This window comes from Osmia lignaria, chromosome 15, assembly GCF_051020975.1.
Source record: "Osmia lignaria lignaria isolate PbOS001 chromosome 15, iyOsmLign1, whole genome shotgun sequence".
Taxonomy (NCBI): Eukaryota; Metazoa; Arthropoda; class Insecta; order Hymenoptera; family Megachilidae; genus Osmia; species Osmia lignaria.
Genome location: NC_135046.1, coordinates 13,630,938 through 13,644,267, shown reverse-complemented (window position 1 = coordinate 13,644,267; position 13,330 = coordinate 13,630,938). Strand labels below are relative to the sequence as shown.

Below are 13,330 nucleotides of genomic sequence, written 5' to 3'. Positions count from 1 at the left end.
GCCAAACGTCTTTGTACAAATTACCTCGAGCGACACGTGTTCAGCGTATGTATGTACTTAAATGTAAAGGTGCAAACGTTTCGTCACACATTTGTCAATCAAGTCGGGTAAAAAATAGCTCATTTACCTTCTTGAAACAAACATTATTGTCAAGATATATTTATAGTCTAATCTTTGGTATATATATATATATATATATATATATATATATATATATATATAGTTTCTTTCCTAACAGTTTTTACAATGTTACCAAAACGTTAGCTGTGTGTAGCGTTGATAGGCGCATTTAAACAGATAATGTTTGTGTATGGTGAATAGAGGAAGGAACAAGAAAGAAAATTGACTATGGTAAAGGCCGTATCATCGCGCGCAGCTGACTCTCGTTGTGGGACATGGAACGCGCGGTACCGATTTCGTTTTAACTACAATCGATTGCGCGAACGAGTTTGCATTTAATCGATTGCCATGTCTAGAAGCGAAGCTATTGATCGTACAATGATACGACGAATTAGCATCAGCCTGAGTTATACATATATACATGTATGTATGTATAGATCGTGTGACGCATCCATAAATTATTCTGCATTCTTGAGTATTCTTTTCGATCGATTCAGCTTGCGAAGTATCAAAAATACGAACAATGTGCAAGCGGTACGTAACAGTTTGTAGGAATTCTGGACAACGTCGAATGACAGAGAAAAACAGAGTCGAAAAATGTCCATTTGTCGTTACTCCTTTACTTTTTTCCTTCCGTGCGTGTTTATTCAGACGAGTAGAAGAGAAGCCGGAATGACAAAAAAAAGAAAGGGTAAAGAAAAGGAAAACATCCCTTATCATCCCTTACTCGATTGTTTCGCTGTTCAAAGTCCATAAATCTATACCCGTTTGTTCACGTAAGTTGTACAAGTTAGGTAGAGTTTGAAACGGCATCGGTGGAAGACTTTAGTAAAACCACACGGGATGCAGGGTAGAAAAGCAGACGAAACGTTTCGTTTCGCTTCGTTTCGTTTCGTCGCGTCTCGTCTCGTCTCGTCTCGTCTCGTCTCGTCTCGTCTCGTCTCGTCTCGTCTCGTCTTATCGCGATTATTCAAGGACGTGTATGTATGTACACGGCACACAGCGTATAGTGCAGAACGACCGATATCCGAATTTTATCAAATTCCGCTACTTACGTTTGTCTGTTGTGTACCAAAACTTTCCGGAAAAGTAACAATTCGATCAAGACGAAGCGGTACTTTGATTTCTTTTTTTTCATTTATCGTTTTGTTTGTTTCCCTTAAAAACCGATTTTAAGATTAGCAAATCGTCCTCGAATCTCGTGATCGGTTGCAAACGTATTCGTTTCAGCGTATTCGAACCATTTGGAAAATAAAACTGAAATGCAATCGAGTCGAGCGGAGGTAGTAAAAAGGATTTGATTCGAGTGGAGTCGAGTCGAGTCGAGTCGAGTCAAATTAAACGTTTCAAAGAACAGGAGGACATTATCGTCGTTCTATCTGATTCTCATAAAATGCGATACAACGATATAACAATACTTTCGTTAAAGCACAGCCTCGTTAAGAATCGGTGTTGACTCGGTGACGTGTAATTAATTCTTTCTCGACCTACGGTTGTCTAACATTTTTCGAACGAAAGACTACCAACAACTGCGTTGATGATTAAATGCAGTTTCATTATCTTTGAAAAAAGAAAGAAAGAAAGAAAGAAAGAAAGAAAGAAAGAAAGAAAGAAAGAAAGAAAGAAAGAAAGAAAGAAAGAAAGAAAGAAAGAAAAGAAGATAGGTAAAATGAAAAGCAGCTGACGTTAGGAAACGATCCTATCGATGAGGATTCCTGAACGGTTCTCGATCGTATCGCGTTCTACATAAAGAATCGAGATGGAAAAAAATTTGCATCCGACCAGAAAATTCGATCGAGTTCAAAGTGAGCGTTTTAGGGGGTGATGGTTTGATCGGAATCCTGATCGCCAACTAAATAGAGAAATTGAAAAGCGATCGCTAGCAAACTGATGCCTAGCAGGTCTCCCATTGCCGTCAAGTACGGAATCGCCGAGTTGTCGGGGTCGATTTTTCGTTTCCACATCCAATGTATCATAATGTAGGCGATGTAGAGAAGGGCAGCAACTTGGAGCATAGCGGCGCAGAGGTAAACGAAAACGAATAGAGGTGTCAACGAGGCGTTGCCGTCCTTCATGTAATTGATCAGATAAATAAAAATGATGTGACCCGGTATAACCATCGCCATTAGAACTCTGGTCGTTCTCGCGTGCAAACCTGTGACACAAACGCAGAAAACAAACAAACCAGAAAGAAAAAAAGAAAAAAAAGAAACGATAATCGTATTAGTTGAAACTAATTGGACAAAGAAAGAGAGACAAGATAGGTAAATTTACCTTTGCCGAAAAAATTAGCGATAGGCGTGATAAAGATGACGGGATGCGTGTGACCCGGCGGTATCAGAAGTGTTCCCAGTTCCGCTTGTTTGTGTAGAGCCGTCGATATTCTACTCGCTTGCACGGCAACCAGATTTCCACCCACGCCGTTGATAACTGGTTGGAAAACGGTCAAGTTCTCGAACCGTGACACCATGAACTCTAATATCAGACCGCCGCAACTGCACGGCATGAATGATGGAAAGGAGAATAGCAGCAGTAAGAAAATCCGAGTTAGATTACGATTAGGTTACTCACCTACTGATCAACATCGCGATCATGACAGGAGTCCAGCCGGAATAAAGAACATCGTTGGTATACTTGTTCTTTTTGGCGATCCATACCCAGAGTGGTGTGACCAAGAGGTAGCAGGCGATCACGAGAGGCGCGACCCAATCTTGCTTGTTTATCGACTCGTAGAGAATAGTTGATATCCAAGAGAGCAAAGCCAAGGAAGTGATATCACCGAGGCTCGCGGCTATCGGAGTGGCAACGTTGTCCGGATTTATGTGGCAGTGTCGCGAGAAAACGATCACTCCTGCGGTGATCAATCCGAGGACGAACGAGGCCAAAGAGGCAGTAACCAAACTGCTTGCGCACAACAGGTAAGCGTGGTCCAACGAGATGGTGCTGTTTCGAAATGCCCCCATTGCGATCGCCACTACCGAGCCCAGAAATCCAACCACTATCGCTTGGCACTGCCAACACGAACTGGTCTTCTTTACGCAAACGTCGAGATCGGCGGATCTCATTCATTGTCAGATTGAATCGCATTCAAATTCTTGTTATTCTTCGATTGAAAAACTTTTTATAAATTTATCGACTAACAAAAGATATTCTGCTTCTTCGATCGGATTGCAAATCGAGTGACAAATGCGAAGCTTATTCTCGAAGGTCGTTTAACGTTGACGTATTGTACTCGTAATCAAATAAAATCGTGGCGCCAATGATAAGGCGTCCACGAGTCGCGTACACCTTGTCGGTATAAACGCTTCGTTTGAAATAATTTTAGCGACCGCGATAGATGAACAACGAATAAAAAACTTTCTTCCCCTGTATCTACTTACAATCAACTTAGATAGTTGACAAACTTTTGAAGAAAAGAAGAATTTACTCGTTACGTATAGAAAGCGTAAATCCGACTCACTTGAATCAGGACGAGGTTTCCAACGATCATGTACCATTGCTCTTTCGGCGTGTCCATATGTCCAAGATTCGCTTGAGTGGAGAGGCGCGATGCGAGAGTCATTTCCAAATTGCCTTTTAGACCCAACAATGCCGGTACCAGAATGATAAGTTCGCTCACTTTTTCGAACACGACCCAATGCTGTGAAAAAAAAAGGAGGCATTGAAATTGAAATTGAGATTTATGGAAAAACGCGAAACGGATCGAGCGGCTTCGCCGTAATATTAGAGTGTAAAGCGGGGTCTCGCTGAAAGAAGCAACGGATATTCGTACTTGAACCAAATCCAGAACCAATCCAGCTCCCACCATGCCAAGGCCAGCGATAAGAAACGGTATGAAAACTTGAATGGTAATTGCCAGGTACGATTCGATAGGTTCGTTCTCGGTCACGCCATAAATTTTACTTTCGGCCACGACGTCTGGTAGACGACCACTGTCGGTCGTTCCTTCGTCAAAGATCGGTACTTGAATGCAATCGTCATCCAGAGATTTATTATTGTTGATGATGGTGTTGTTGTCCGGCGTGGTGGTAGCGACGCTACCGATGTTAACCCCGACAACGGTGTCTATCCATGCGTTCGCGTTCGCGTTCGCGTTCGCGTTCGCATTCGCGTTCCCGTTCCCATTCGTTCCTGTCCCTACCGTAGCCGTGACCGTGACCATATTATTCGTGCCTGTGATCGAACTCGTGCTCGTGCTCGTGCTCGTCGTAGCGTTTCCCAGTGTCGTCGATTCCGAGGCACAAGCACGCGAACGAACCTCCTCCGTTCCCGTTATCCTGTGGCAAATTTGCCTTTCCGAAAGCAGAGGTTCTTTGCATTGATCACTGTCAACAGAAAATTTCCTATGGATGAAAAATTCTTAGATAAATGCTCTTTAGATAAACGACTAAATTCGAAGGAAAAGAGAAATTTTCTCCTTTGCCGTGATCACATTTCAAGTTATCATCAGTTATTAATAATCAGATTAATACTAGTTGAACGAACGTACTTTTCAAATTTCCCTCCTGTAACATCGATACGGGCATGCTTGTCGGGTGGTAGTCGTACCGGATGTTGATGCGTCTGGTCCTCTATCATCTTCTACTGAGGACCTCTTGCGACTTGCTGCCACGGATATATAGCCATTCTCCTTTGAGAATGATAACGCTTGTCTAAATGTTCGCTGGTTGCGTCTGTATTTCAGGACAAGAATCGAACAAATTACGTAACCAACCAGGAACGATATCTCCAGCCCGTGTCGTTTCTTACTGAATCGTTCTAATCGCATCGAATTTTCCTCCCGAAAACTATCGACATTCCACCGATATTCTCGACCGCGTGTCATCATTTTACCTTCTAACGCGTTTCGTTTCTGTCCCTTTTCCCCTTTTACCCATTCTTGTCACTTGTTATTTTTCGCCTTTCTCGTCACTGACGCTAATTATCGTTTTGTAGAGACAACATCAATCTTCCCGTGGAATTAATCTACTTACTTTCCACCCACACTTTTTCCTTTACCTTTCGACCGTTACACCGGTAACGATAATTCAATTTTCAAACAATTTCCATACTAATTTCTTTCAACGTTTAATGGCTTACGTTAAAGGTTCTCGAACGATCGAGAAAAGAATCCTCGTTGCTTTTTTTTTATAGCTTTGATACACGATTGTTGTAAAGTTTCAAAGAAACTCGTGCTTCGACGGCAAACAATTTTCTACAGTCGGTGACGATTACGATCGTCGCGCGGATAAAGCAAACATTCGAGATAAAAGGTGTTTAAAATTTCTTCAGAAATATTTCTTGCAAGATTAAACGTCTTTTCTGTCTCTTGTCACTGATCTAAGTAAGTAAGTAAGTAAGTAAGTAGACGAACGCGGATACTTACAATTAGACAGGCGAGAACGCGCGCGCATGGGGACGCGGACGAATACGCGCACGCGCTACTCGTTGATTAACGTTTCTTCTGTGTCTCTGCGTAAGAAACGTGTTTTGTCGAATAAGAAATTTCTCTGTATTCGATGTTGAAATCGAGATGTTCGATCGCGAGAACAAGTTTTTAACAACTAAAAAAGCTTTTTACCTATCATAGAAAATCTTGATTAAAATATATCGTACCTGTGTAAGCAAAAATACCTTTCTAAGCAAATTCACGACGATCGATCGAATCTTATCCAGATTCATAGACCGGAGGAAACTGATTTTCGATGTAATCAAAACAGCTAGTGTTGACTCGGGCAAAAAAGAAAATCAACCGTCGTCACGCATTTGGCGGTGTAAGGCAGGTGGCCTGATGCGAGGCCGTTTCACGCTATGGTTACATCGCGACTGATCTCGATCGTCGTGCATCACGTTTGTCTCCTTAAAACTCACTCAGGACTTTTGCTGGGAACATAGGCTAAACGGAGCAAGCGCGAATTTATCGATCCTCACTCTCTTCGTGAGTGAATAAAGCCGCCCCGGTCCGGTCCGGTCCGGTCCGGTCTACCTATTCGGTGCTCTCTCTTCTCGTACTTCGTTAGATCGAGTTATTCCTAGAAATATCGTTACTCTAATATTCTTTGAAAACTCTAATTTGTTAGCATCGACCCTCTTTCGTTCCCTCTAATCGTCTTTCACGCTAATCGATCACGATCGAATTAAACGCGCCGTTTAATCGCGATATCGTTGATCGTCGCGTCGCGTCGTCGCGCGTCGGGTTGAAAAGCAGGACGTTGTCCGTTTGATCGGTCGTTCTACATTACGTATCGATATACCTTGGATTATGCTTATCTCACCGTTTCTCATAGTTATTACTACTACGAAACAATACATTTCGCACGAAAAAATCACTTTTTTAACTATCTTCTACTCGTTTTTTTTTTTCTTTTTCTTCCTAAAACATTTACAAGTTATCTAACAAGCATCAGGGATTAGGGGTAGGAATAACTACATAAATATGTAGGTATTCGAAACGAATTGATTATGCTTTACGAATTGAACGCATGGAATTATGACGATAACTAAACGAATTTTGCGAGCCGATAACAGAACTGCTCTCGTTAGACGCAACCGATGTTCGTTTAACGTAACTGATCTTGCAATCGCGTATACGTGCGAAAAGCAAAGTCGTTTGAACTTGAAAATTTCAATTACCCGCAAACTCCATACCATTCTTCAATTTACATACTCCCAAGTTTATATGTGTAAACGTCGCTCGAAAATTCTACATAATTCCATAAAAACGACTTTTGATCAAAATTTTACCCGATAAAACAGGGCGTAGAGGGAGCAAAACGTAAACGATAGAAAAGAGGTAATTTTCATCGCGCTCGCTTGCCTGCTCACTCACTGTTTTAACGAATAATTCTAATATCCTTAAAAACAAAAAGAAAGAAAAAAAAACGGGGGTAAAGACAAATAAAAAGATTCTGTGACGTTTTAACAAATGTGTGCGTTTATACGAGCCTCTTTCCTTTTCTTGATATTGTAGTTGCTGTTATTGCTGCTGTTGCTACTGTTGCTGCTGCTGCTGCTGCTGCTGTGTTGTAATGTAAAAACAAAAAGTGAAGATAGCGCACAATCAATAATAATCAAACGTGTCCTGCAACATTCATGCATTGACATTTGCAAATATTGCCGTTTAACGTTAGCGACGCGCGAGTACGAAGCACTTCCGTAACATATTCACAAATTGATAAATTACTCCACGTGTTTAAGTTCGACCATGAGGAGCAATAACTTAACATACGTTTTGATACTTGGTTCCCGTGAGCCGCGAACCGCGCTTTCGAACGCATCCCCTTCGTTTACCATGGACGAACGAACCGATCTGTTCCCATCGTCTTCTCCAAGTAGCTATGTACTACCCTCCTGTCTTGCGACCGACGCGACGGTCCATACGAGATAAAAGGTTTTATATTTACACGTGATCGTAACGCGATGTGAAACGGTAAACAACGGAGAAATACGTATACGTAGAGTGAATGTGGAAAAGAAGAAGCGAAACAGAGATAGATAGATAGAGAAAGAGAGAGAGTGAGAGAAGACAAATTTCTCAAAATTAAGAGATTCGCGGAGACGATAAAAAGTTTCTACGTATCGAAGAAAGGAATACACGGTTTGGGACGCGTGTTCGTTCATGTACCGTCGCGGATTATTTTCTTTTCTCGTTTCGTTCAAAACTCGAAGCTTTGGCCAGATCACGTACAATTCTATTCTATTATTTCGCTACTCGTGCCAATTATTCTCGTTCTTTTCGTTGCCGACGTAACAGCGAAGAACGAAGAACGAAGAACGCGCGAACCCTCTCGTGGAACGTGAAAAAGTCTTTTACTACGATACGGACGGAGTACGATAAATACAGACACAGAAATCCGAGGACGTGCATCGTCTCGTGGAATTTCTATTTCTTTGATCTTTGCCCTTCCACCGGTACGCGTTCAAGCAATTACACTGTACGAAACGAATGTGTTTCCAATATTCTTCCTGTCAACTTTAATCGAGGAAATCCATCTTCTCCGATCCTCTCTGATCCTTTTTTTCTCGACAACAGTTGGAAGAAAGTATAGCCGGTAGGTAAACGATAGGGAGAGCAGCGCGAAAACAGCTTTAGAAAACGACTGGATGGAAGAACGCGATAGATGAAATCTAAAAGGCTCCGCCGAGCCCGATGCGATAGTTGGCACTGACAGATCTAACTATTTCATTGACGGAGACGGGATGATGTGCTTCTCAACCATCACGCTTCTTCCTTTCGTACGTACGTATGTATACGAATCGTCCGTCGTCGAATTAACGTACCTGTATATGTGTGCGATTGCGAGCGCGCGCGTTACCTATCTGTACATATATGCGCACTCCTCTATACACATGTATGTATGTATGTATGTATCTACAATTGCACGTGCACGTGCACGTATCGTTACGTAGGAACATTGAACGCACAAGCTCGAATCTGTCTCGCTTACGCGATTACCTTTACGAACCTTTAAGCCCTACTCGTTACTTGACCGTACGCGATACGTACGTACATCGTACGAAAGAAACACCACTACAGCCAACTTTTAACTCGATTCATATTCTCTACCGTCTGACCTACCTACAATGTGCTTCCTTTCTGCTTTTTTCCCTTCTTCCTCTCTTGCTCGCTGAACTCGCTCTTATCGCTTTTACCATTTTTACATCGTTTCAACTTGATTAACTTTTTATCCGCGAATTTCAATCGTTTTTCTCGTTATTTAGCAAACTTTTCAAACGAATCATCCTACAATCCTATGTCGTATGTGATACATCGAAATGTGCGCGCAGCGTATCAAAACCTGAAAATGAAAATACGTCATTCTCTACTGCTTTCTTTTTTATCGCGTACGAAAATATTGCATGAGATGCGAGTATGTACTACTTTTTCCAAATATTTCAAAACAATGTATGTATGTATGTAGTTACGATATTCAAATAGGTATCAACGCTCTGGAAAAAGTGGAAAGAAAAAAAGAGAACGAAATCGTTCGATCTTTGAAACATCAGTTACCGCATCTTCTTCGTCTATTTGTTTGATGTTTTTAAGAAATTAACGGTAAACAAGTGATTCGGGAATTAAAGAAATGTTACATATCGAAACCGAATGATAGAAGTGTAGCAAAAGTTGCATCTTGAATTTATTTTAACTAGTAAATACATTCCCGATAAAAAATATTTGACCTTTCAAAATTAAATGCGATATCATTCGCTCGTATATTTTTCATATTCTTCTTCCGGCTGAAACGGACAACTTGGTGCGTATGTATTTCTTTATATTAGTATATTATACATGCGTTTTTTCTAAATCTATTGCGCCTACGTAATAATAATAATAATAATAATAATAATAATAATAATAACAACAACAATAATAATAATAATAATAATAATTATAATAATAATTATAATAATAGTAGTAAGCGATAAGTTCATTCTCTCTCCCTCTCTGCCATCCTCCCACTCCTTCTATCAATCGTACTCGTTCATTCGCACATTTCTAATTTATACCGTTACATATTCGCTCTCATAGATTTTGCTATTTTCTTTATCAAAGTAAATACGAATTGTGCGATGATAAATACACGGATATAGGAAAATAAAGAATAATCTTTCACGATTCATTTGTTAAGAAAACGAAAAGATACGTTAATAAACATTTGTTATGCTTACTGTTCTGTGGTCACCACGTTGAGTCAATATTTTGCACGAGCGGTTTTAATGTAAATGTAAATAATGGTCCAAAACGGTCAATCTCCTACGTCCGAATCTCTATCACCGATGGCGTATAGTATGTGAAACGCGATCCCAAGTAATGCCGTCCCAATTAAATCACCGGCTGCCGTTAGATATGGTATCGCCGAACTATCTGGATCCATTCCTTTTCTCCACATCCAGACTACCATCAATCGGGCAATGTACAGTAATAAAATTACCTAGAATAATCGAACGAAGAAACTAGTATTTGACGATTATGTAATTCCGTAAAAATACTCTTGTTCAAATATATACCTGTAACAAAGCCGCGGTCAAGTAGACGACGATGAATATAGGCGTGAAAGATGTATGTCCTGCTTGAAGGTAACTGATAGTGTAACCAAATATCAGATGACCAGGTATCACCATTGCTAACAGAACTCGTGCGGTTCTTGCGTGTCCATCTATGTTTAAGTTTCGTTCAATGATGTTGTTTCGATGTATGTACATACATAGGTAGATTAAGCCCCATTAAGTTCCTTTACGTAACAATGAGATTTTACAGTACTTGCTCGACGTACCTTTGCTACAAAACACGTGGAACGGGCTAAAACGAACGGTAGGTGTTTCAATACCGGATCGACGATCTTTATGCAAAGATGTTGATATCCTACTGGCCTGAACAGCGACCAAATTACCACCAACACCATTTATCACCAACTGAAATACAGCTATACCTTTGTAACTAGATATCGTATAATCTAGTATCAAACCTCCTACGCTGAAAGTAATATAAATTTGTTAAATATTCAACTTTATTGAAATATTAGACCAACTTTGAAAGAAAAACAAGAGTAACCTGCTAATTAACATTGCGCATATCACAGGTACCCAGCCATAGTCTAATATTTCTCTGGTAAAGGGATTTTTCGCTGCTACGTAGCCCCAAACAGGTGTGACGACGATATGAAATACTATCAAGGTGGGAGCTATCCATGCGGCATAATCTGAAAGGATCTTGCCGTTATTATATCTATTTTCTTGCCATAAGACGCAGACATTTTTTATTATTATACGTATATGTAGATATCACACTTACCCATACTTTTATAAAGAAGAGACGCGATTCCTGAAAGAAGGGCCAAAGTGGTCAAGTCGCCGAGAGAAGCTGCGATCGGTGTAGCTATGTTATCCGGATCGATATTCATCTCTTTTGACAAAAGTATCACGGCGATCATGACTAAGCTCAATAAAAAACTCGCTATGGAGGCAGTAGATAAGGCACTGGCGCATAGTAAAAGAGCATGATGAATATCAAATTGTGCTTCTGGTATCCAACCGAGCACGACCGCTGCTATAGAAGCTAATAGGCCCACTACCGTTGCTTGACATTGGATCAAAGTAAGATTTCCAACTATCAAAGTCCAACGCTGCTTCTTTGTGTCGGTATATCCGAGATTCGCGTGAGTGGAAAAACGAGAGGCCAACGTCATTTCCAAGTTTCCTTTTAAACCCAACAATGCAGGCACCAATATATACACTTCGGACACTACTTGATAGACGGGCCAATGCTGCGAAAAAAAGTCAGTCTATCATCAGTCAAATTTTCAACGCCTTCGCAACGCTTTCTTTACATACTATACGTATATGCAAGTAAGTAAGTAAGTAAATAAATACTTATGTATCGCGCCGCGTCGCGACATTTAGCATTTCTACGGACCTGTACAACATCCAACAACAAACTAGCCGCCACCATACCAAAGCCGGCCAATAAAAAAGGCACAAACATTTGTATAGAGGTGGACCAAAGATTTTCCTCTTCGAGCCGTTTCAATTGACAATTATTTCGAACAACCACCATTTCTTTGTCATCGTTGTTGTTAGTGGTGGTGGTGGTGGTGGTGGTGGTAGTGGTGGTAACGCAGCGATGTTCCATCGACGATGATGGTATAAGTCGTCGAGTATGTTCTTCTCCATCACTCTCTGTTTCTTCGTCTGATTTCATTTCTAATTCCATAGCAGCATCGAAAATGTTTGACTGGATCAATTCCTCGCTTTCTAATCCCACCATTTTGCTCGAGTTCACTTTACTTGTTGATTCAAATTTTCTCTGTCGTATATTTGATACGTTATTTGCATAAACCTTCATTCCTGTATTAGCATGGTTCATTCTCGTTAAATCGCTTATCCAGCTGCACCGCCGAAATAGAACTGTAAAGAAAAAGACGACTACTGATATTACTTTTTTGTTTGAATCCGGATTAACAACGAAACGAACCGAAATGGAGTTGGGAATAATCATTCTGATCGTTTCTCGATCTCTTTCATCTTTTACAACAATTTCATTCCATTTCGTCGTACAATACGAGATTACGCGCGTACTTATTGATCACCAATTATGCATTAACAACTATCGATTAGATTCATTCTTTCGATATCAATACGATTCGTAACACGAGCTATGTACAATATGAATGTATAGTTGAATTAAAACTAAAAAATAATGAAATTGGCATAAAAACGGAATTTTGTATCGTATAAATACATACTTATGTACTTATGTGTATATATATATATATATATATATATACACATATGTACAAGTTAAAAGAATTTTATTATCAGATATTAAAATCATGTGCAATCAATGGAAAATTGTTAACAAGTTACAGGGGAGGGGTTGGCGAAATGCTTGAAAGAGAATTCAGTGGTATATTAGCAAGAATGTTATAGGTTATTAAAAGCCAAGCCGTATTCGTAAATGACCAGCAAACTTCACCATAATTTATACGACAAAATGTTTTTCTCTTACGTACAACATTTGATATCGATTGTAAATATTCTTGCTGTTTTTTTAGCAAGGTTGTTTTCTTAAACAAGGTATGAAGAATAAAGTAACGAAATACAGCATCGCCAAATCACTGCACTGATACGTTTTGGTTTAAACTTTAAACTGGTTATAACCTTAAAACTGTGCGAATCGAGCACACACAACCAAAGGATAAGACACATCGATAGTGTCGATGCGATGTCGGCAAAGTCGTTCGCCTCGCAACCGTATGGGGGCGTTCTTATTCACGGAAAGAAGAGAAAGATGAATTTGAAAAAAGTAATACGAAACATTGAAAGGTGCAAAAGATCCAATCACACTTACATAAGTAGTTACATACATATAGATCTAATTCTATTTGGTTCTATTTAAGTGTTGTATAGGATTTCTATATTAGTAGAATAACATATGTAGATATATTGCTGATCGAATTTTATCAATGTATCGTGTAAATGTAAAAAGCTGAAATTTCCTCTTTTCACGGTGTCTATTGCTTCCGATAATGATAAAAAATTGTAAATCTACATGGAATATCTATATGGAATTTCTTCTATATATTAAGATGGTAATTATGTAGAATTTTTCAACGAATAAAATGATAAAGTAAGCGTAGGATGAAAATGTTGTCGAAAGAAGAAATATGTATATACTTATATTTCTGTACTACAATATTAGGTATATGTACTAGTACCGATAAGCGAAAGCTCG

At 39.8% G+C, this 13,330-nt stretch overlaps 2 protein-coding genes across 12 annotated transcripts; both read right to left on the bottom strand.

Moving 5' to 3' along the window:
* Positions 1-1,419: 1,419 nt before the first annotated feature.
* On the bottom strand, positions 1,420-8,817 carry LOC117608332 (solute carrier family 41 member 1-like). 7 transcript variants are annotated; one of them, XM_034333306.2, is made up of 7 exons: positions 8,678-8,817; positions 4,610-4,793; positions 3,893-4,445; positions 3,581-3,760; positions 2,692-3,152; positions 2,395-2,615; positions 1,420-2,275 (listed from the first exon to the last, which is right to left on the bottom strand). In XM_034333306.2, exons 2-7 carry the CDS (start codon positions 4,696-4,698, stop codon positions 1,935-1,937), a joined length of 1,845 nt encoding a protein of 614 aa, XP_034189197.2. In that variant the 5' UTR covers positions 4,699-4,793; positions 8,678-8,817; the 3' UTR covers positions 1,420-1,934. The 7 variants fall into 7 exon arrangements, with proteins under 7 accessions (XP_034189197.2, XP_034189194.2, XP_034189189.2 ...); XM_034333303.2 differs by lacking the exon at positions 8,678-8,817 and adding an exon at positions 7,945-8,448; XM_034333298.2 differs by lacking the exon at positions 8,678-8,817 and adding an exon at positions 7,045-7,639.
* LOC117608335 (solute carrier family 41 member 1-like) lies at positions 8,757-12,750 on the bottom strand. Of its 5 annotated transcripts, none has more exons than XR_004582322.2 (8): positions 12,609-12,750; positions 11,513-12,003; positions 10,892-11,363; positions 10,652-10,799; positions 10,374-10,573; positions 10,108-10,256; positions 9,769-10,031; positions 8,757-8,897 (listed from the first exon to the last, which is right to left on the bottom strand). XR_004582322.2 is itself a non-coding variant. In XM_034333316.2 (7 exons), exons 2-7 carry the CDS (start codon positions 11,960-11,962, stop codon positions 9,846-9,848), a joined length of 1,605 nt encoding a protein of 534 aa, XP_034189207.2. In that variant the 5' UTR covers positions 11,963-12,003; positions 12,605-12,750; the 3' UTR covers positions 9,438-9,845. The 5 variants fall into 5 exon arrangements, 3 of the variants coding, with proteins under 3 accessions (XP_034189207.2, XP_034189206.2, XP_076548766.1); XR_004582323.2 differs by lacking the exon at positions 8,757-8,897 and adding an exon at positions 9,220-9,414; XM_034333316.2 differs by lacking the exon at positions 8,757-8,897 and having other exon boundaries at positions 9,438-10,031; positions 12,605-12,750.
* Between the last annotated feature and the right edge of the window lie 580 nt (positions 12,751-13,330).